Source organism: Chelonoidis abingdonii, chromosome 11, assembly GCF_003597395.2.
Source record: "Chelonoidis abingdonii isolate Lonesome George chromosome 11, CheloAbing_2.0, whole genome shotgun sequence".
NCBI classification, from domain to species: domain Eukaryota; kingdom Metazoa; phylum Chordata; order Testudines; family Testudinidae; genus Chelonoidis; species Chelonoidis abingdonii.
Window position 1 is genome coordinate 22188452 of NC_133779.1, and position 21083 is coordinate 22209534.

The 21083-nt window shown below is 63.0% G+C and overlaps 1 protein-coding gene across 1 annotated transcript in view; it reads right to left on the reverse strand.

Moving 5' to 3' along the window:
* Positions 1-19570, reverse strand: part of DLG4 (discs large MAGUK scaffold protein 4) — a 56286-nt gene extending 36716 nt beyond the window's left edge. The window contains exons 1-7 of the mRNA XM_075071335.1: positions 19382-19570; positions 12102-12157; positions 8951-9007; positions 5011-5281; positions 4410-4503; positions 3570-3706; positions 2890-3034 (exon numbers count right to left, since the gene is read on the reverse strand). Coding sequence (XP_074927436.1) covers positions 2890-3034; positions 3570-3706; positions 4410-4503; positions 5011-5281; positions 8951-9007; positions 12102-12157; positions 19382-19570 — 949 coding nt within the window. The remainder of the gene's footprint in view (positions 1-2889; positions 3035-3569; positions 3707-4409; positions 4504-5010; positions 5282-8950; positions 9008-12101; positions 12158-19381) is intronic.
* Between the last annotated feature and the right edge of the window lie 1513 nt (positions 19571-21083).

The window sequence follows — 21083 nt, forward strand, 5'->3', positions numbered from 1 at the left end:
TACCCCCCACCCGCCGTGCTATTACCTAATAGAGCCTACGGAGGCATCGTGATGGCATAAGCCCCTGAGTTGCCCCAAACGCACCTCCACCCAGATAAGCGAACCCCGTGTACGCGGGCTTGGCCTCGTCCGAATGCGCAAAACCCGACTCCCCACAAAAACCACTCAGACACTGCGACCCTCAATACTGAAACAGTATCACAGGTTTGTCCCAGGGCTGGCTAAACAGGGAGCTCGGTCTGGAAGTGAGGGGCACCGGCAGAGCTGGGGGGACTAGGGGGCTGTGGTCAGGAGTGAGGGCCTGGTAGGCGCTGGGGGGCAGGGGGCTGCGGCGTTGGGAGTGGGGGCACGCAGAGCTGCGGGGGGGCAGCTGGAGTTGTAAAGGGAAACACCTCCACCCAGAGGTGCTGCATCTTGCCCAGGGATGGGGGAGGGAACTGGCAGGTCTCCTTCCTTGGCTGGCTCCCTACGCGACTCTCTCAGCTTCCTCCGCCTCGCAATGTAACCATGGCGCTGCAGGAATGGGCCGCAAGTACTGCAGGGGGCAAGACAGTTGTCGTGGCAACTGGGGGCACACTGCAGTACATGGAGCCCGATCCCCCAGAGCAGGGAGGAACCCAGGAGCCTGGCCCCAGCCGCTCCGCCCCGCTCCTACACCAGCCCCACTCCCCTTCCAGAGCAGCGGAGAGACCCAGGAGCCTGGCCCCAGCCCCCTAGCCAGTACCTACTCCCCTCCATATCCCCCAGCGGGGAGGCTGCGCCAGCTGAGAAGGGACATTTCAAATGTGTAGCGGAGGTTTCCTATCATTATTCAGACAGCCGCTAGGAATCTGCCTGTTCTGAGTCCAGCCGGAGCCCGGCTGCATCTGGCGAAGCAGCCTGAAAACCCCCAACCGAGCAACATTTCACCACCCCCAGAGGGTGGGCGCACTCGGGCGCGGCAAGTGGTCCTGGTAAACGGTCCGCCTCCCCACCAGGTGTGCATCTCAGCACCGGCGAGGGGGTCCCTGGTAACTGCCAAAGCCGCCACAGAGGTGGCTGCATCTCAGCACCAGGCGAGGGGTCCCTGGGTAACCGCGCCCCCGCCCAGAGGTGGCTGCATCCGCGCCGCGAGGGTCCTGGGTATACCGGCCGCCCCGCCCCAGAAGTGTGGCTGCAACTCAGCGCGGGCGAGGGGTCCTGGGTAACCGGCCACCGCCGCCCCAGAGGTGGCACATCTCAGTCCGGGCGAGGGGTCCTGGGTAACTCAGCAGCCCCGCCCCAGAGGTGGGCACATTTTCAGCGTGGGCGTGGGGTCCCCAGTAAGGCTTACCACCCAGAGTGGCAACATCTCACGCGGGCGAGGGGTCCTGGTAACCAAAGCTACATCGACCTCAGAGGTGGGAACATTCAAGCGCATCGGGCGAGGGTCCCTGGGTAACGCGGGTCTGCTGCCGCCAGAGGTGGGCACATTCAGCACTACACCAGCGAGGTCCCGGGTACCCTACCTCGGACCAGAGGGTGGGGCACATCTCAAGCACTCCTCTCCCCTCCCTCGGGCCTTCGTGCAGCAAATCACATTAAGGCCTAATCACTAACTGGACAGCTGAGGTCCCGGAGGGCACCTATCTAGGGCTGCGTGGCGGGGAGATCGCAGGGCTGCGTTCAGTCTTGGATATGGGACCAGCTCCACTGCACCAGGGCGGCGCTGGGGCGCTGTGGGGGCAGGGAGTGGGCGCGGGCGGCACTAGGGGGCACTGTGGGGCAGGTGAGGGGCGGGGGCTGGCGCGTGGGGCAGGGAGAGGACGGGGCTCAGCATGGGGGTGCTCTCCCTGGCAGTGGGCTGCCAGGCAGCGGCTAAGGGGGTTGCTGTGGGGTAGGGCATTGGGCAGGGGCTGGCAAAGGGCGGCGCTGTGGGGCAGGAGGAGACGGGGGGCTCAGCAGGGGTCGCCTCTCCTCGGTGCAGCAGGGCTGGCCCAGGGTGCCGCTAGGGGCGCTGTGGGGCAGGGACGGGGAGGCGCTAGGGGGCAGGGAGGGAGCTCCCGCTTGTGCCGCCTGGCCTGAACCCAGGTCCGGGGCCAATCCCCGCAGCAGAGACACACCGCCACCCCTCCCTCCCCCCAAACATCCTCCCACCCGCTCTCAATTCAGGGGGTGCACACACTGGAGCCCTCCCCGTGCGCATCTCCATAGCACAGGGGTGGTGACGATGATCAGGGATTCATCCCCGCATGACATCATGACTGATGCCCGCCCTGTCCATCATCATTGCTCCCTCACTGCCAGCCCTGCCTGCCATGGGAAAGCACCCCCTGCTGGCCTCCCTGCCCCACAGCACCCCCTAGTGCCCTGGGGCCAGCCCTGCCTGCCAAGGGAGAGCGCCCCCTGCTTCTCCTTCCCCTCTTCCTGCCCCACAGCGCCCCCTAGCGCTGCCCTGGGGTCAGCCCTGCCTGCCATGGGAAAGCACCCCCTGCTGCCCCCTCCCTGCCCCACAGCACCCCCTAGTGCCCTGGGGCCAGCCCTGCCTGCCAGGGGAGAGTGCCCCCTGCTGTGTCCCTGCCCCACATCGCCCCCTAGCGCCCTGGGGCCAGCCCTGCCTGCCATGGGAAAGCACCCCCTGCTGGCCTCCCTGCCCCACAGCGCCCCCTAGTGCCCTGGGGCCAGCCTTGCCTGCCAGGGTAGAGGGCCCCCTGCTGAGCTCCTTGCCCCGCTCCCGCCCCACAGTGCTCCCTAGCGCTGCTCTGGGGCCAGCCCTGTCTGCCAGCGGAGAGTGACCCCTGCTGAGCTCCCCGCCCCGCTCCCTGCCCCCCAGCGCCCCCCAGCCCTGCCCTGGGGCCAGCCCTGCCTGCCAGGGGAGAGCGCCCCCTGCTGAGCCCCCCGCCCCGCTCCCTGCCCCCCGGCAGTTCTCACAGGTGGTGATGTCGGGTGGGGCGTAGGAGTCGTTGAGGTACACGTTGGTGGGTTTCGCCACCTTCAGGTAGACGACGTCGTACGTGTTCTTCAGCGCGGCCACGGCATCCTCGTGCATCACGTCCTCCAGGCTGACGTTGTTCACCTGCAGTGGGGGGGGACCAGGGACAAACCAGGGTCAGACCCATGGGCCCATCTCCCCCCCAGTATCCCACCTGCCGCCTGCCCCGGCTCAGACCCATGGTCATATCCAGCGACAGCGAGTCCTGTAGAAAAGTCCTACCCTGGGGACACCCCCTACCCAGCTCAGCATCCCCCCTGCATAGGCTCCTCCCCCTCAACTAAGCCCCTCCCCTCAATTAGACCCCTCCCCTAACTCTTTCCACTCTGCCAAGCCCCTCCCACTTAGCTCATCCTCTCATCTTAGCACCTCCCACTCAGCTTTCCCGGGACATAGGCTCCTCCCCCTCTACTAAGCCCCTCCCAAATTCCCTCCACTCTGCTAAGCCCCTCCCACTCAGCTTTCCTGCTCATTTAGGCGCCTCCCCTTCAACAAAGCCCCCTCTCTCCGCTAACCCCCTCCCACCCTGCTAAGCCCCTCCCTCCACTCAGGCCCCTCCCCCCCGGGGCTCGGTTAACCCCTGCCTAGCTGGGTGTGGCCCTGAGGGGGAATGACTCACCGCCAGGATCTTGTCCCCGATCTGGAGGCGCCCGTCCTTGTGGGCAGCCCCCCCCTCGATGATCTTGGTAACGTAGATGCTGTTGTCCCCCGGGATGTGCTGGTTCCCGACGCCCCCCGCGATGCTGAACCCCAGACCTGAGCGGGGGTGGGGAGGGGAGAGCGATTCAGAGGGGGAGATTTGGGGGGAGGGGGGCAGACAGATCTGGGGAGAGTCAGAGGAAAAGGGATGGGGGGAGATCCGGGGGGGGTTCCCCCTCTGGGAAAGATGGGGAGATGATGGGGTTCAGGGGGATCCCGGGAGAGAAAGGGGGGGACCTCTGCCCTAGAGAGGGGAATCCTTGAGAGGGGGATCTCCTAGGAGAAGGGGGCAGGGTATTGTCGGGGGAGCAGAGACTGTATGGGGGGGGCTAGTGGTGATGTGGAGGGAGTTTCAGGGGGACCCCTGGCTTTGGGGTGTGCTGGGTGCAAGGGGCTCTCTCCAGTATGGGGATTATCTGGTGGGGGGGGGTGTCTCTCAGTGGGGAGGGGACCAGGGGGTACTGAGGGGTTCTCTTCAGGGGTTCCTTAGCGGGGGAGCAGGGGGATGGACAATGAGTCCCTGGATCTGGGGGGGATCTAGGGTGTTCTCTCAGGAGGCCCCATTGGATGGAAGCAGGAGGGAGGCTGTGGGGGTGGATGTGACCCCCAAGTTCTCAGGGTCTCTCCAAGGGAAGATAGGGGTGCACAGGGACATCCTCAGTCATGGGGGAGGGTCTCTTTCCAAGGAGCTTGGGGGGCTATCCAGGGTATCCCAAGCCATGGGGTGATTCCGGGGGGCTATCCAGGGGGCGTCTCTGACCTTTGGGCCCCTTGATGAGCTTCACCTCCATGACCTTCTCGGCTAGGGCCTTACGCCGCATGACGTAGAGGCGGACGATGGAGCGCCAGTTTCTCTATCCAAGGAGCTTGCAGGTGGTTCTCTTGCGTGCTCGCTTGCGGCTTCGGAGAGCGCCGCCGTGAGTCTATCCGCGATTTCACACGCGTGTATCCCCGCCAATGGCGTGATCCGGAGGGCTATTTGACCAGGTGCCGACGTCGTCTGACCTTTGGGCGTCCGTGATGAGGCGTTCACTTGCCATGACCTTCTCGGTAGGCTAGGGTCGTTCGCTGCGTGACGTGGACGCGGAGTCGTCCGGCGCTACGTGTATCAAGATTCCAACTGCGCCGCTACAACCCCAGTGGTGTGCGCTCACTCTCCGCCCTCACGTCAGTTCACCACAAACAGGATGACATGTCGTTCCACCTGGTGCAGGGGAACGGGGAGGGAGCCATACTCCGAGGTATTCATTCGCGCGGGCGCGGGTCACGGCAAACAACTAGGGCCCACCAGTGCTGTCGCCAGGAGCGCTCTCGGTGAGTGCGCTCGCGGTGCTAACTTGCGCCCGTGGTGCGACACTCACGCTGCCAAGAGTGCGCGCCTCCATGATGCGACGGGCCGAAATGGCGAGAGTATCCTTTACCGACGCCGCTGCAGGAATATCGCCCATCAGCACCTGCCGCACTGAAGTGCTGCGTAAGTGGCCCTGAGCTGTGGCACACTCATGCTCGTTAGACGGCAGCTCGTGACTCTCTTCCGCAAATAAGACGGTTGTCGCACTGAATGCTCCACCCTCGCCACCCAAACTGGCAATCCCCGAGATATACCCCTTGTGAACACCCTGAATGGTGAGCCTACTGCGAGAGTGATTGTGCAAGGAAGCACCTAGGAGAGCCTCGGTATCAGCCAGTTTGTGAAGGACAGGGAAAGTAGGCAGTGTGTGCCGGCCCGAGTATGTGCAAGAGTGATTGTGGCACATTGCAACGAGGCGCCCCTTGTGTAAGCTGCGAGCTGCCACCCTAGCACGAAACCTTACTCTCAGATAGATCACGGGCATTGCGGTTACTGCCCCAATTGTATAGTAGAAGTGATTGTACATTTCTCCAAGGCAGTCGATTGAGTCAGTGTGATGTGTTTGCACCGAGCCAACAGATGTATCATCAAGCTCGTGCACACACAGGTAGCTGGTGCAGGGACAATTCTGCTCGCACCAATTGGATAGAGCTTCTGCAATTGATACGACTCTCGCTGCAACCCAGCATTGTACGTAGAGTTGTCACTCCGATGCTAGTATGACTCATCGCCAAGCTCCCCATACTAGTGCACGCGTGCTCTCATTTACTGCAGCTAACACCTTTCGTAGTCGAATGAGTGGTGAGGATGTCGCACACGTCCCCGCAGAGGATTTCTGTCTTACATGCCCAACGTGACAATGATGGTTGTGTCTGTGCTCTGTGAGCTGCTCCCATGAGTCCCACTGATGCTGCACTATGCAACTCGAGCGTCTGGATTGACAGATATGCACCTCAAGCTTGCTCGAGATTGACAAGATCGTGTCGAGAGTGTGCAGGTCGAGCTGGACTTGTCGCCACAGTGCTACTCCGCGTGCGCCTCTTGCAATAACATCTGTGTGCAGGCTTGCTGCTGTATAAGTCTCGCATCGCATACGTCCATGATGTCATTGTGCCCCACGCACCTATCGCGTACCTGGTAGTTATAATCGCACGCACACTGTGAATGTTTTGCAATACGCTCGCATGTAGCAGTCACTTAGATGCACAATGCAAAGACCGCTTTAGCACACCTCGTTCGCACGCGTGAGTGCCGAGGAGTGATTTGCTATCATCGCTCTCTGTGCACCCATGACAGCCAGACCGTTCTGGCACCCGCCTCATCTGGACGTCCTCGCACAACCACGCGGCAGCGCCTTAGTGTATGCTTATGCCCAGTACGCGCTTTCTGCACAGGCGCTCAGTCTCTCGCACGTACGCGGTTAGTCCAAGTTCCTGGCCAAACTCGTGCCCAGACGCATCGACTCTACCGCCCAAGATGTCGTTCCCCGGCCCCACACACTCCTCCGCCTGCTGCACATTCTCATGCCTAGGCTGGTCCCTCCGCTCTTACCAAATTCCTCTGCTTACCTCTCGATAGAGCTCAGGCCAGTCTATATTTCACAAATCGCTTTGCTATCTTACACCAGTCAGCTCGACTTCGGCCCCCGCCACCCTCCTCGCGCTCTCCCACCAGCCCCTCTCTAGACCCCCCCTCGCCCTACGCCCAGTGCCCGTGGGGGTGAAGCTGAGGGCTGGCTCTCCTGAAGTCAAGCGTGCCCACCATCTTGGCGTGGATTTTTCGTGATTATATTCTGGTCCTTCCCCAATGTCTGGAGTTGACCTGTCCCCTCGTGGCCTGCTGCGATTACTCCGCCAGCTGCGAGGGTGACGCTGCCGAGAGACTACTCCTCCGACACCACCTGGTCAGGCGTCTTCTACCCGGAAGCTCGGTCGGGGGTGAGAGGGTCAGCAGCGTAGGACGCTGTGCGGAGGGCATCAGCTGGGTTAGCAGGTGAGATGCTTGCGCTGCTGTTCGGACTGTGGGGCCACCGCAAGCTGGCGTGTGGCGGGGGTCTGCGGGTAAGGCGTGAGGATCCGCAGCGCTAGGGGACGCAGCCAGCTGGCAGAGGGTCGTGCGCGTGCGGCCCGCGCCAAAGCCTCGCGCGCTGCTCGGGGGGGAGCAGGGGGCTCGGGTCAGGAGGTGTCGACGGGCCCTGGCTCAGCTCGCTGCGGCAACCGCGACTGCGGCCCTGCCCACCCCAGCTCTGGCCGGTGCCCCCTCACGCCGACCCGCAGCCCCTGCCCCCCAGCTCTGCCATGTCCCCCCTCCTCCTGCCGCGCCCCCGGCTCCCCACTCGCTGCCCCTCATTCCCGGACCCCGGCAGGCCCTGCCCGGCTGCCGGTTTCCCCACGACCCGGCACCCGCCGCCCAGCGCCCGCACCACCCGGCGCCGCGCCCACGGGGCCCTGGTCGGATGCAGGGGCACGGCAGAGCTGGGGTGGGCAGGGCTTCGGTTGGAGTGAGGGGGCACCGGTCCGAGGCTGGGGGGGCAGAGGCGTCTTGCCTCTGGGAGTCCGTTACGACTGAAATTTTCACCCCCAAGAAGGGACAGGAACGCAGAGTCTCACTCCGTATCTAACGTTGAATTTCTTCGTACTCCATCTTCCACCTACCGTCCCGTCTCACAACTAGACAAGAACAGGAGGGGGCTGAGAGATTGGGCCCCCGCACCAGGCAGAACGAAGGACAAAGGAATGAGTTAATAGAAAGAAGAGAAAGAAGAAAACCCGCAAAGATCTATTTGCCTGTATCACACAAGACCCCCCTTGCACCCCCCCCAATCCCATGGGGGGGATCTTCCCCCTACACCACCCCATGCGTGCCCCCCCAACCTGGGAAACAGGTAAGAACTATAGACTGGAGCTCCTATCAAAACAGAAATTAGATGAGGGGGGCAGAGATTGAGAATGGGGGGAAGGTTGGGGCTGAGGGGAAAGGTTTTTGGGGGCGTCAGATTCAGGGGTGAAGTTTGGGGGAAGGTGGGGGCTGAGGGGGAGTTTGGGGGCAGAAGGTTTGGGGGAACACTCAGGGATGTGTTCTGGGGGGGTCACATCAGGGGTGAGTTTGGGGGGAAGGCTGGGGACGGGGGAGTTTTGGGGGGAAATTTGGGGTGGGGAACAACATCAGGGGTGAGTTGGGGGAAAGGTTGGAGTGCTGGACAGGGAGTTTGGGGGAAGGATCAGGGCGCTCACATAAGGGGTGAGTTTGGGGGGAAGGCTGGGGACTGGGGGATTGGGGGGAAATTTGGGGGGGAACAACATCCAGGGGTGGAGTTGGGGGAAAGGTTGGAGGCTGGGCCGGAGTTTGGGGGGCCAGGTCAGTGGGGAACACATCAGGGTGAGTATTGGGGGAAAGATTTAGGGGGGTCACATCAGGGGTGAAGTTTGGGGGAACGGTTGGGCCTGGTGGGAGTTTGGGGGCGAAGGTTTGGAGGGAACACCTCAGCGGGTGTGTTGGGGGCATCAGTCAGGGGTGAGTTGGGGGGAATTAAGGTTGGGCTGGCGGGAGTTTGGGGGAAAGTATTGGGGGGAACATATCAAGGGTTGCAATGGTTGGGAGAAGAATTGGGGGGGTTGGGGGGCACAGCAGGGAGAGTTTGGGGAAGGTTGGGGTCTGGGGAGTTTGGCGGGGAAGATTTGGGGGGAAACACATCAGGGGTCGAGTTTGGGGGGACGGTTTGAAGGCTGGTGGAGTTTGGAGGGAAGGGTCCTCGGGAACACATCAGGGGTGAGTTTGGTGGGAATCTGGGGGGGGCATTTGGGAGAGGGAAGATTTGCGGGGGGCTTTTGGGGTGGGGGGGGATGGTTCCCAGAGATGTGATGTGCATCTAGGAGGAAGCTGAACTGGCCTCAGAAACGAAGGCCCTCCACCTCCCAACCCCCCGATTATCCCCCTACTTTGCTACTCACATAGGGCTGCGCGCTCCAGCGTGTCCGTATTGACGATTGACGGGCTGGAGAATTCGCCTGCATGAGAGGAAGAGAGGCAAAAGCAGGAGACCCCAGTGGTGAGCTGGAGGGCAATCTCACCGCTTCCTCCGCGGTGCACACAGCCCCCAAGATACCAGCCCCCCACCCCCCGGGGCTTGAGACATCCCCAGACCGGAGGCCAAGTATCCCACCAGCCAGGCATCTCCCACTTGGCCTTCGGGATCCCAGCGAGCCAGTAACCCAAGTCCCCCCAAAACAGGCAGACAAGTCCTGGTGACCTTGTGGGGTGGAGAGCAGAAGATCACCCCGACTTTATGTTGTGTCCCAGAAGAAGCCGCGCACCAGCAGGGCTGGGGGGCGGGCACTGACAGCAGGAGGCTGCAACCCCTGACCCCAAAAGAGACAAGCCGCCCCAAATATTCAACCCATCGCCGGTCCGCTCGGACCCTCGGAAATGTCACAATCATCCAAATGATACAGCAGCCTCGAAAGCACCTGAAGCCTTTGGGTCCCCCCAAACCGTGACAGGGAACCTCAAAACTGACAACGAACCGATCACCCCTCAAAATTCATGGGACCTTCCCTGCGAATATCCCCCCCGGCAAAAAACTCAGCCCAATACTAATGCATCTGAACCCCTCCAAAACCATCACTTCTGAACCGACAACAGCAGGAGCACCCCAAATACTCCCACATCCAACACACCCCAAAGCTTGAACCCGACAACCGCTATCGATCTACAAAAGGATGGGACTAAGAAGTTTAGCAGATTACCCCCCACCCGCCGTGCTATTACCTAATAGAGCCTACGGAGGCATCGTGATGGCATAAGCCCCTGAGTTGCCCCAAACGCACCTCCACCCAGATAAGCGAACCCCGTGTACGCGGGCTTGGCCTCGTCCGAATGCGCAAAACCCGACTCCCCACAAAAACCACTCAGACACTGGACCCTCAATACTGAAACAGTATCACAGGTTTGTCCCAGGGCTGGCTAAACAGGGAGCTCGGTCTGGAAGTGAGGGGCACCGGCAGAGCTGGGGGGACTAGGGGGGCTGTGGTCAGGAGTGAGGGCCTGGTAGGCTGCTGGGGGGCAGGGGGCTGCGGCGTTGGGAGTGGGGGCACCGGCAGAGCTCGCGGGGGGGCAGCATGGAGTTGGTTAAAGGGAAACACCTCCACCCCAGAGGTGGCTGCATCTTGCGCCCAGGGATGGGGGAGGCGAACTGGCAGGTTCTTCCTTCCTTGGCTGGCTCCCTAGCGCGACTCTCTCAGCTTCCTCCGCCTTCGCAATGTAACCATGGCGCTGCCAGGGAACTGGGCCGCAAGTACTTGCAGGGGGCAAGACAGTTGTACGTGGCAACTGGGGGCATCACTGCCAGTACATGGAGCCCGATCCCCCGAGAGCCAGGGAGAGACACCCAGGAGTCCTGGCCCCGAGCCGCTCCGCCCCCGCTCACTACACCAGCCCCCACTCCCCTTCCCAGAGCCAGCGGAGAGAACCCAGGAAGTCCTGGCATACCAGCCCCCTAGCCAGTACGCGCCCTACTCCCCTCCATATCCCCCAGCGGGGAGGCATGCGCCAGCTGAGAAGGGACATTTCAAATGTGCCTAGCGGAGGTTTCCTATCATTATTCAGACAGCCGCTAATGAATCTGCCTTGTTCTGAGTCCAGCCGGAGCCCGGCTGCAATCTGGCCGGCTTCCTTCAGGCGCCTCCACCGCCGGTGCTGTGCGCTCACCTCCGCCCGTCCGTCAGTTTCCTATCAAACAGGATGCATGTCGTTCCACCTGGTGCAGGGGAACGGGGGAGCGCATCTCGAGGGTATTCAGCTGCGGCGGGGAGCGGGCACCACCAACTCGGGGCCAAGCGGCCTGGGAGCGCATTGTGAGTGTGCTGTGTGCGCAAGTGCTTGCGACCACGTGCAAGAGTGGGTTTTGCAATGAGCGCCGGCCATGGAGAGCCAGGAGCTTGCAAGACTATGCCATGAGCACCTGAGCACATGAGTGTTGCAAAGTGACTGAGGGAAAATTGTTTGCGCGGCATAGTTGTGAGCCATCCTTCTCTCTTCCCCAGAGGTGGGCACATCTCAGTGCCGGGCGAGGGGTCCCTGGGTAACCAGCAGCCCCGCCCCAGAGGTGGGCACATTTCAGCGCTGGGCGAGGGGTCCCCAGTAACCGGCTACCCCACCCCAGAGGTGGGCACATCTCAGCGCCGGGCGAGGGGTCCCTGGGTAACCAGCTACCTCGACCCAGAGGTGGGAACATCTCAGCGCCGGGCGAGGGGTCCCTGGGTAACCGGCCGCCCCGCCCCAGAGGTGGGCACATCTCAGCACCAGGCGAGGGGTCCCTGGGTAACCAGCTACCTCGACCCAGAGGTGGGCACATCTCAGCACCTCTCCCTCTCTCCCTCCTGGGCCTTCGTGCAGCAAATCACAATTAAGGGCCTTTAATCAGCTAACTGGGACAGCTGGAGGGTCCCGGAGGGGCACCTATCTAGGGCTGCGGTGGGGGGAGATGCAGGGCTGCGTTCAGGTCTTGGATGAGGGACCAGCTCCCACTGCCCCAGGGCGGCGCTGGGGGCGCTGTGGGGCAGGGAGTGGGGCAGGGGCTGGCACTAGGGGGCACTGTGGGGCAGGGTGAGGGGCGGGGGCTGGCGCTGTGGGGCAGGGAGGAGGACGGGGGGCTCAGCAGGGGGTGCTCTCCCCTGGCAGTGGGCTGGCCCCAGGGCAGCGCTAGGGGGTGCTGTGGGGTAGGGAGTGGGGCAGGGGCTGGCACTAGGGGGCGCTGTGGGGCAGGGAGGAGGACGGGGGGCTCAGCAGGGGGCGCTCTCCTCCGGCAGGCAGGGCTGGCCCAGGGTGGCGCTAGGGGGCGCTGTGGGGCAGGGAGCTGGGGAGGCGCTAGGGGGCAGGGAGGGCAGCTCCCCTTGTGGCAGCCTGGCCATGAACCCAGGCATCCGGGGCCAGATCCCCCCAGCAGCAGAGACACAGCCGCCACCCCTCCCCTCCCCCCCAAACATCCTGCCCAACCCCCGCCTCTAATTCAGGGGGGTGCACACATCTGGAGCCCCTCCCCCGCTGCCCCATTCATAGCCAGGGGTGGTGACGTCAGGGATTCATCCCCCATGACATCATGACTGATGCCCCGCCCCNTCCAGCGTGTCCGTATTGACGATGACGGGCGGAGAATTCGCCTGCAGGAGAGAAGGAGGCAAAAGCAGGAGACCCCAGTGTGAGCTGGAGGCATCTCAGCCGCTCCTCCGCGGTGCCACCAGCCCCCCAAGATACCAGCCCCCCACCCCCCGGGGCTGAGACACCCCCAGACCGGAGCCAAGTATCCCACCCGCCAGGCATCCCCACTTGGCCTTGGGATCCCAGCGAGCCAGTAACCCCAGTCCCCCCAAAACAGGCAGACAAGTCCTGGTGACTTTTGGGGTGGAAGCAGAAGATCCCCCCGACTTTATGTTGTGTCCCAGAAGCAGCCGCGCACCAGCAGGGCTGGGGGGGGGCACTGACAGCAGGAGGCTGCACCCTGACCCCAAAAGAGACAAGCCCCCCCAAATATTCAACCCATCGCGCTCCCTCGGACCCTCGGAAATGTCACATCCCAAATGATACAGCAGCCTCGAAAGCACCTGAGGCTTTGTCCCCCCAAACAGTGAGGGAACCTCAAAAACTGACACCGAACCAGCACCCCTCAAAATTCATGGGACCTTCCCTGCGAATATCCCCCCCGGCAAAAACTCAGCCCAAATATTCATCTGAACCCCCCAAAACCATCACTCTGAACCGACACAGCAGGAGCACCCCCAAAATACCCCCACACCAAACCAACAGCCCCAAAGGACCCTGTGAACCCCCAAACTCGACACCTGCGACCCCTCAATCTGAAACAGTATCACATTTGTCCTCAGGGCTGGGCTAACAGGGAGCTGCGGGTCTGGAGTGAGGGGCACCGGCAGAGCTGGGGGGGACAGGGGGCTGTGGGTCAGGAGTGAGGGGCACTGGTAGGGCTGGGGGGGGCAGGGGGCTGCGGGTTGGGAGTGAGGGGCACCGGCAGAGCTGCGGGGGGGGGCAGCATGAGTCTGTAAAGGGAAACACTCCACCCCAGAGGTGGCTGCATCTTGGCCCAGGGATGGGGGAGGGGGAACTGGCCAGGTTCTTCCTTCCTTGGCTGGCTCCCTAGCGACTCTCCCAGCTTCCTCCGCCTCGGCAACGGTAACCATGGCGATGCCAGGGAACTGGGACCAAGTACTGCAGGGGGAGACAGTTGTCGTGGCAACTGGGGGCATCACTGCAGTACATGGAGCCCTGATCCCCCCAGAGCCAGGGAGAGAACCCAGGAGTCCTGGCTCCCAGCCCCTCCGCCCCCGCTCTAACCCACCAGCCCCCACTCCCCTCCCAGAGCCAGGGAGAGAACCCAGGAGTCCTGGCTCCCAGCCCCCTCTGCTCTGACCCCACCAGTCCCCACTCCCCTCCCAGAGCCAGGGAGAGAACCCAGGAGTCCTGGCTCCCAGCCCCCTAGCCAGTAGGCCCTACTCCCCTCCATATCCCCCAGCGGGGGAGGCTGCGCCAGCTGAGAAGGGACATTTCAAATGTGCCTAGCGGAGGTTTCCTATCAATTATTCAGAGCCGCTAATGACTCTGCCTTGTTCTGAGTCCAGCCGAGCCCGGCTTGCATCTGGCCGAGCAGCTGAAAACACCCAGAGCAACATTTCACCACCACCCAGAGGTGGGCGCATCTCGGCGCCGGGCAAGTGGTCCCTGGGTAACCGGCCGGCCTGCCCCAGAGGTGGCTGCATCTCAGCACCGGGCGAGGGGTCCCTGGGTAACTGGCCACACCGCCCCAGAGGTGGCTGCATCTCAGCACCAGGCGAGGGGTCCCTGGGTAACCGGCCGCCCCGCGTGTCACCTGGGTAACCGCCGCCCCCGCCCAGAGAGGTGGCTGCATTAAGCGCCGCGAGGGTCCCTGCGGTATACCGGCCGCCCCGCCCCAGAAGTGTGGCTGCAACTCAGCGCCGGGCGAGGGGTCCCTGGGTAACCGGCCACACCCGCCCCAGGAGGTGGCACCATTCTCAGTGCCGGGCTGAGGGGGTCCCTGGGGTAACAGCGCCCGCCCAGAGGTGGGCACATTTCACGCGTGCACGGGGTCCCAGTAAACCGGCTACCCCCCAGAGTTGGCACATCTCGCGCCGGCGCGGGGTCCCTGGTACCAGCGTACCTCGACCCAGAGTGGGAACATTCTCCAGTCGCCGGCGAGGGGTCCGCGGTAACCGGCCGCCCCGCCAGAGTGGCACATCTCAGCAAGGCGAGGGGTCCCTGGTACCAGCTACCTCGACCCAGAGGTGGGCACATCTCAGGCACCTTCCCTCTCTCCCTCCTGGGCCTTCGTGCGCCAAATCCAAATTAGGGCCCTTTATCAGTAACTGGGACAGCTGGAGGTCGAGGGGCACTATCTAGGGCTCGCGTGGGGGGAATTGAGGGCTGCGTGTCAGTCTTTGGATGGGACCAGCTCCCCTGCCCGCAGGGCGGCGCTGGGGGCGCTGTGGGGCAGGGATGGGGCAGGCGGGCTGGCACTAGGGGCACTGTGGGGCAGGTGAGGGGCGGGTGCTTGGGCGCTGTGGGGCAGGAGGAGGACGGGGCTCAGGCAGGGGGTGCTCTCCCTGGCAGTGGGCATGGCCCAGGCAGCGTAGGGGTGCTGTGGGGTAGGAGTGCAGGCTGCCTAGGGGCCATTGGGGCAGGGAGGAGGACGGGGGCTCAGCAGGGGGCGTCGGTCCTCCGCAGCAGGCTGGCCGAGGTGGCGCTAGGGCGCTTGGCAGGAGCTGGGGAGCGCTAGGGGCAGGAGGGCAGCTCCCCTTGTGGCAGCACTGCCATTGAACCCAGCATCCGGGGCCACTCCCCCAGCCGCGAGACTACAGCCGCCACCCCGTCCCCTTCCCCCCCAAACATCCTGCCAACCCCGGCTCTATATCAGGTGGGTGCAACATCTGGAGCCCCTCCCCGCTGCCATTCATAGCCAGGGGTGGTAGGTCAGGGATTCATCCCCCATGACATCATGACTGATGTTTTTTGTTTTTTCCCGCCCCTGCTCCATTCTTGTCCTGCACCTCCCACCCGCAGCCCCCTGCCCCCACCCGCCGGTGCCTGTCACTCCGACCGCAGCCCCTGCCCCCCCCCCTCTGCCAGTTGCCCCTCACTCCGAACTGCAGCCCCCCCAAAAATCCCACCGCCACCCCGCACTTCCCCTCATAGCCCCTCAGCCCCCCAACCTTCTCCCCCCATGCCCCCTTCTATGCCCACGCCTCCTATCCGGTCCCATCTCTTCCCCAACCCCCCTCACCCCCCCCAGTTCCTCCCCTGCGCCCCTCCAGCCCCTGGCCCCTCCAGCTCTCCCTCTTCCCTGCCCCCCGGGGCCTGCAGCGCAGCCCCCAACTCGGACCGCCCCCAGCCCCCCACCTCGCTCGTGCCCCATCTCCCTCCCTCATTCCCATTCCCCCCCCATTACTCCCAGTCCCCGCACAGTATCCTCCTTCCCCTGGCCCCCCAGTCCCCTCCCCCCCATCCTCCCCCTCCCCTCACAATTCACCCGTCCCCCCTCACCCATCCCCACTCCGTCCCCCTCCCCTCAACTCCCTCCCCCTCCCCTCACACATCACCCCAAGGTCCCCCTCCCCAACATCCTCCCGCTTTCCCCTCACAACTCACCCCTCCCCCTTCGCTCCCCCCACACATCCCCTGCCGCCTCCCGGTTACCGTGGCCCGGCCCCCGTCTTCTGGACCGCGGACGTTGTCGCAGGAGCGCCGGCCCATCTTCTTGGCGCTACCAGACGACACGAACATGGCCCCGGTGCGGCGGAGAGTGAGGGGGGGCGGGGACCCCCCCGTCCCCTTCCCCCCAACTGCAGCCCCCGCCCCCAAACGGGTAAGGGCAAAAGCCCGCGAGGCGGGAGGGGCTAATCCCCAGCGCTCCAGCCGCCGGGCCCCCCCGCACCCCGGGGTGTCCCCCCCCGCGACGGCTGCAGGGAGACTCCCATCCGCACGCTGCTCCCCCGCCGGACCGGGACGCTGGCTCGAAGTGGCGTTGGGGCATTTATTTTTCATATCCCTCCGACCCGTCGGCCGCCGGCTTCCCCCCCCGCTCGGCGGCCGCTTCCCCATCACTGCGCCGCAGCGGGGGCCGGAGCGAGCCGCGGATCGCGCCTGGATCTTCCCCCTGCCGTCTGACGGAGACACGATCCGGCGTTGAGATTGCGCGAGCCGGGGAGGGGGAGGCAGCTCCCTCCGCCCCACCAGAGCCTCCCTCCCCCCCGACTAAGGGAAATCACGCCTGGTGTACCCCACACCCGACCTTTGCCGGTGCCCCTCACTCCCGATCTGCAGCCCCCTGCCCCTCGATATGCGCCACCCCGTGTGCCACTCAATCCCGAACCGCAACCCCCCCAGCTCTGCCGTGTGCCCCTCACTCCCGACCATGCAGCCTCGCCCCCCCATGTGACCCCCTGGTGCACTCTCACTCCGACCGTGAGCCTCTGCCCCCACAGCTTCTTAGCCGTGCCCCTTACTCCGCCCCCGCCCCCAGCTGCACATTTCATAGATCTCTAGCTGGTGCAGAGATGCAAGCCACCTCGTGGTGGGAGCAGCACATAGTCGGACAGCACACAGCACTAGCAAGGCAATTTTTGGGACAGAACGCGAAGAGTTTCTGTCTCCCATGGCCGGCCACGGCGGTCGGGGGGTGGGGTTGCTTAGCCCGTCAGAATGGTCTCAACCAACGGGGGAATTTAGCCCGGACCACCGGGGTCTGACACCCTCGAGCTGCCTGGGAAAATTACTGAGAACCTGTAATGACCTCACAGCTCAAGCCCTCAGAGCCACTGAAAACCTTCGCTGGGGTCAGAGCGTGCGGGCTGGGCCAGTACTCCTGGTTCTCCCTCCCAGCTTCTGGGAGGGGAGTGGGGCTGGTTGGTATAGAGCAGGGCTGGGAGCGGGATCCTGGGTTCATCCCCTGGCTCGGAGGAATGGGGGCTGTGAGGTTAGAGCAGTGGGGCTGGGAGACAGACTCTGCAGTTCTTCCCCGCTCTGGGAAAGGAAGGGGGCTGTGGTCAGAGCAGGGGGGCTGGGAGCCCAGGACTCCTGGGTTCTCTCCCTGGCTCTGGGAGGGGAGTGGGGACTGGTGGGAAAGCGCGGTTGGTTGGTGGTTCTATCGGTGCCTCAGTTTCCCCCTCTATCACTCGGAGGTGGTGGTCTATCTCTCTCTCCGAGCGGGGAGGTACCGCTTGTCGTTCCCCAACGCGCCACGCGGTGGCGCAGAATCCCACAGGTAGTTGCGTATCTCTCCTGTGCCACAAACATGTGCACACACACACACACACACACACACACTGGCACCTTCAGATACACCCACAGACACCAACGCTGTGATACACTCGGACACAGAGTGACACAGACATTCCCTAATATACACACACTGGGATACACACGGCCACACACACTGGGTCTGACACACACGGAGATCCACTGACACACAAGCAACGACATGCACTGAGCTACACACTGACACAGCCACTAACATGCACTTGCTGACACACCCTGAGACACACACACACACTCACACACTCACACTGACATACACAGTCACACACTCACAGAGCTACACACCCAGATCCTTATGACACACCTCTGACACACACACACACTAAGATACACAACTGACCCACACACTGTCTAACACCCACATTAAGATTCATACTGACACACACACTAAGATACACATAATGCCTGTGACACCGTGACACACCTCTGACACATACACACACACACTAAGATACACACTCATGTTGAAACAGACACACACAGGGATCTGCTAATACACACTCAGTGACTGTCACACACAAACACACAGGCAGAGTCAGACATGCTAAAACTGACACACAGGAGCCAATGTGACACACACATACTGACACATTGAGAAACTTACAGACATGGACTCACAAATGGACAGCCGCACCCACTGACACACTCTGTTGACACATACACTTAGATATAGTAAGATATACATTGACACACACACCCCCTATGATAGACACACTGACAACCCCAACACAACCCCAGGCACATCCTACACACCCACCTACACATACACACACAGATACACACTGACACACTCACACACCGAGACAAATGCATATCCGGACACACACTGACACTCTCACACACACACACTGACACATAGATCCATTAACATACACTCTCAGAGAGCTAGTGGTATGCACACACTCTTGGACACACACACACACTGATACACTCAGACACACTCTGACCCCCCCGATCTGCCAACACACACACACTGACAAACACTCACAGGGTGCTAGTGATATGCACACCATGACACACCATCTCTCTCTTACACGCACACTGATACACTCAGACACACACTGACCCAAGCTGACACACACACAGCAACACACACACAAATCCACTGACACACTCACAGAGAGCTAGTGATATGCACACCCTGACACATTCTCTCTCACACACAGATACACTCACATACACACTGACACACAGAGCAACACACCCAGATCCACTAACACGCACACTCCCAGAAAGCCAGTGACATTCCCCAACATACACACACACACACAGAGCTAGTGATACACACACCCTCACACACACACACACACACTGATTGATACAAATAGATCCACTCTCACACACACCCAGATCTACTGACACACACCCAGATACACACACACAGTGACACAAACAGATCCACTGACACACACAAATCCACTCTCTCTCACACACACAGAGTGAGACACAAATCCACTGACACACACACACACACACAGCGACACAGACAGATCCACTGATGCCCATTCCCAGAGAGCCAGCACCCCCAACACACCTGCACACAGAGTGACACACCCAGACCCACTCACACAAAGCCAGATCCACTGACACACACAAATCCACTCACACACACACACACCGAGTGACACAAAGATCCATTGACACACACAGCAACACACCCACATCCACTCTCACACACACAGTGACACAGTCAGAGCCATTCAGACCCCCCCAGATCCACTCTTACACACACCCAGCAACACACCCAGAGCCATTCACACATACAGCGACCACCAGTCCATACACACACACAGTGACACACCCAGATCCATTGACACACACACGGTGACACACCCAGAGCCAGTGACACACCCAGCGACCTGCCCAGACCCATTGAGACCCACCCAGAGTGACACACGCAGCCCCACTGAGACACCCACTCCCCCAGAGCCAGCTCCCCCGCCCCGTCCCTGACACACTCGCAGGCAGCGGAGGAACTGGGGGTCAGGGCGGGGCCGGGCGGTGCCCCCCTGTGCTGGCCGGGCGCCCCCCGCCCCCCGTCCTACCTTCATGGGGGAGACGTGGGAGTGGGCCACGTAGCCGTGGACGTTCTCGATCTGGGACAAGTTCTTCTCCGAGACGTGGACGAGCTCGGGGGCCTTTACCTGGTTGGGGAGATGCGCCGGGCTCTGCTCCAGGGGCGGGCTGTCCTCATCTTGGTAGCGATATTTCTGGGGGGGCGACAAGCATGGCATGAGCCCCCCTGCCGGGCCCCTCTGACCCACGGCGCCCCCCTGCTGGGACCCTCTGCCCTGCGGCGCCCCCCTGCTGGGACCCTCTGCCCTGCGGCGCCCCCTGCTGGGACTCTCTGCCCCACGGCGCCCCCTGCCCGGACCCTCTGACCTGCGGCGCCCCCTGCCGGGACCCTCTGCCCCGCGGCGCCCCCTGCCGGGACCTTCTGCCCTGTGGTGCCCCCTGCTGGGACCCTCTGGCCCGCCGCATCCCCTGCTGAGACCCCTGCCCCAAGGCGTCCCCTACCAGCCCCCTCGGGTCCATGGTATCCTCTATCAGCCCCCTTCTGCCCCACGGCGCCCCTGCCAGGCCTCTCTGCCCTGCAGTGCCCCCTGCTGGACCCTTTCAGCCCCGCGGCGCCCCCTACCGGGACCCTCTGCCCTGCCACGCCCCCTGCTTGGACCCTTCTGCCCCGCCGTGCCCCCTGCTGGCCCTTTTCTGCCCCACGGTGCCCCCTGCCCGCCCCCTCTCTCCCACTGCACCTCCTGCTGGGCCCCTCTGCCCCGCCGCGCCCTTGCTGGGCCTCTTCTGCCCCACAGCGCCCCCTGCTGGGCCCCCTTCTGTTCCGCCGCACCTCCAGCCGGGCCCCCTCTGCCCTGCTGGGCCCCCTTCTGCCCCATGGTGCCCCCTGCCGGCCCCCTCGGGTCCATGGCATCCTCTCTTGGCCCCCTTCTGCCCTGTCACACCCCCTGCCAGCCTCCTTCTGCCCCACAATGCTCCCTCCTGCCCCAAGGCGCCCCTTGCCAGCCCCCTCATGTCCAAAGCGCCCTCTATCATCCCCCTCTTCCCCATGGCGCCCCCTGCCAGCCCCTTTCTGCCCCGTCACGCCCCTTACTAGCCCCTTTCTACCCCACAGTGCACCCTACTGACCTCTTTCTGCCCCACGGCTCCCCCTTCCAGCCCCCTTCTTCTCCACGGCGCTCCTTGCTGGCCCCTTTCTGCCCCACAGTGTTCCTTGGTGCCCCCCTCTGCCCCACTGCATCCTCTTTCGGCCCCCCTCTGCCCCCTGGTGTTCACTGCTGGCCTCCATCTACCCCTCGGTGTCCCCTGCTGCCCCTCTTCTGCCCCATGGAGCCCCCTGCTGGCCCCCCTCTGCTCCACTCTGCATCCCCTCCTGGGCCCCCTCTGCCCCATGGCCCCCCTCTGCCCCGTCCCACAGTGCCCCATGCTGGGCTTCCTGCCACCACCTCATGCTAAAACACCCTAACATCTCCACAGCCACAAATACCCCTTCCCCATGGCCCCTCCATGGCCCCCCAAGTCACCTGCTGGTTACACCCTAGTTCTAATTGGCACTTTCAACCACTCTGTCTAGATTCACGATCCGGGGCGGGGGAGCCCAATTGTACCCGGCTCTGCAAGGAGTGAGAGACAACCCAGGCTCCTCCCAGCTCACCGTCTAAACAGACAGCAGGTGGGATGGGAAACTGAGTCAGGGAGGTGGGGACTTGACCCTGGTCACGCAACAGGCCAGTA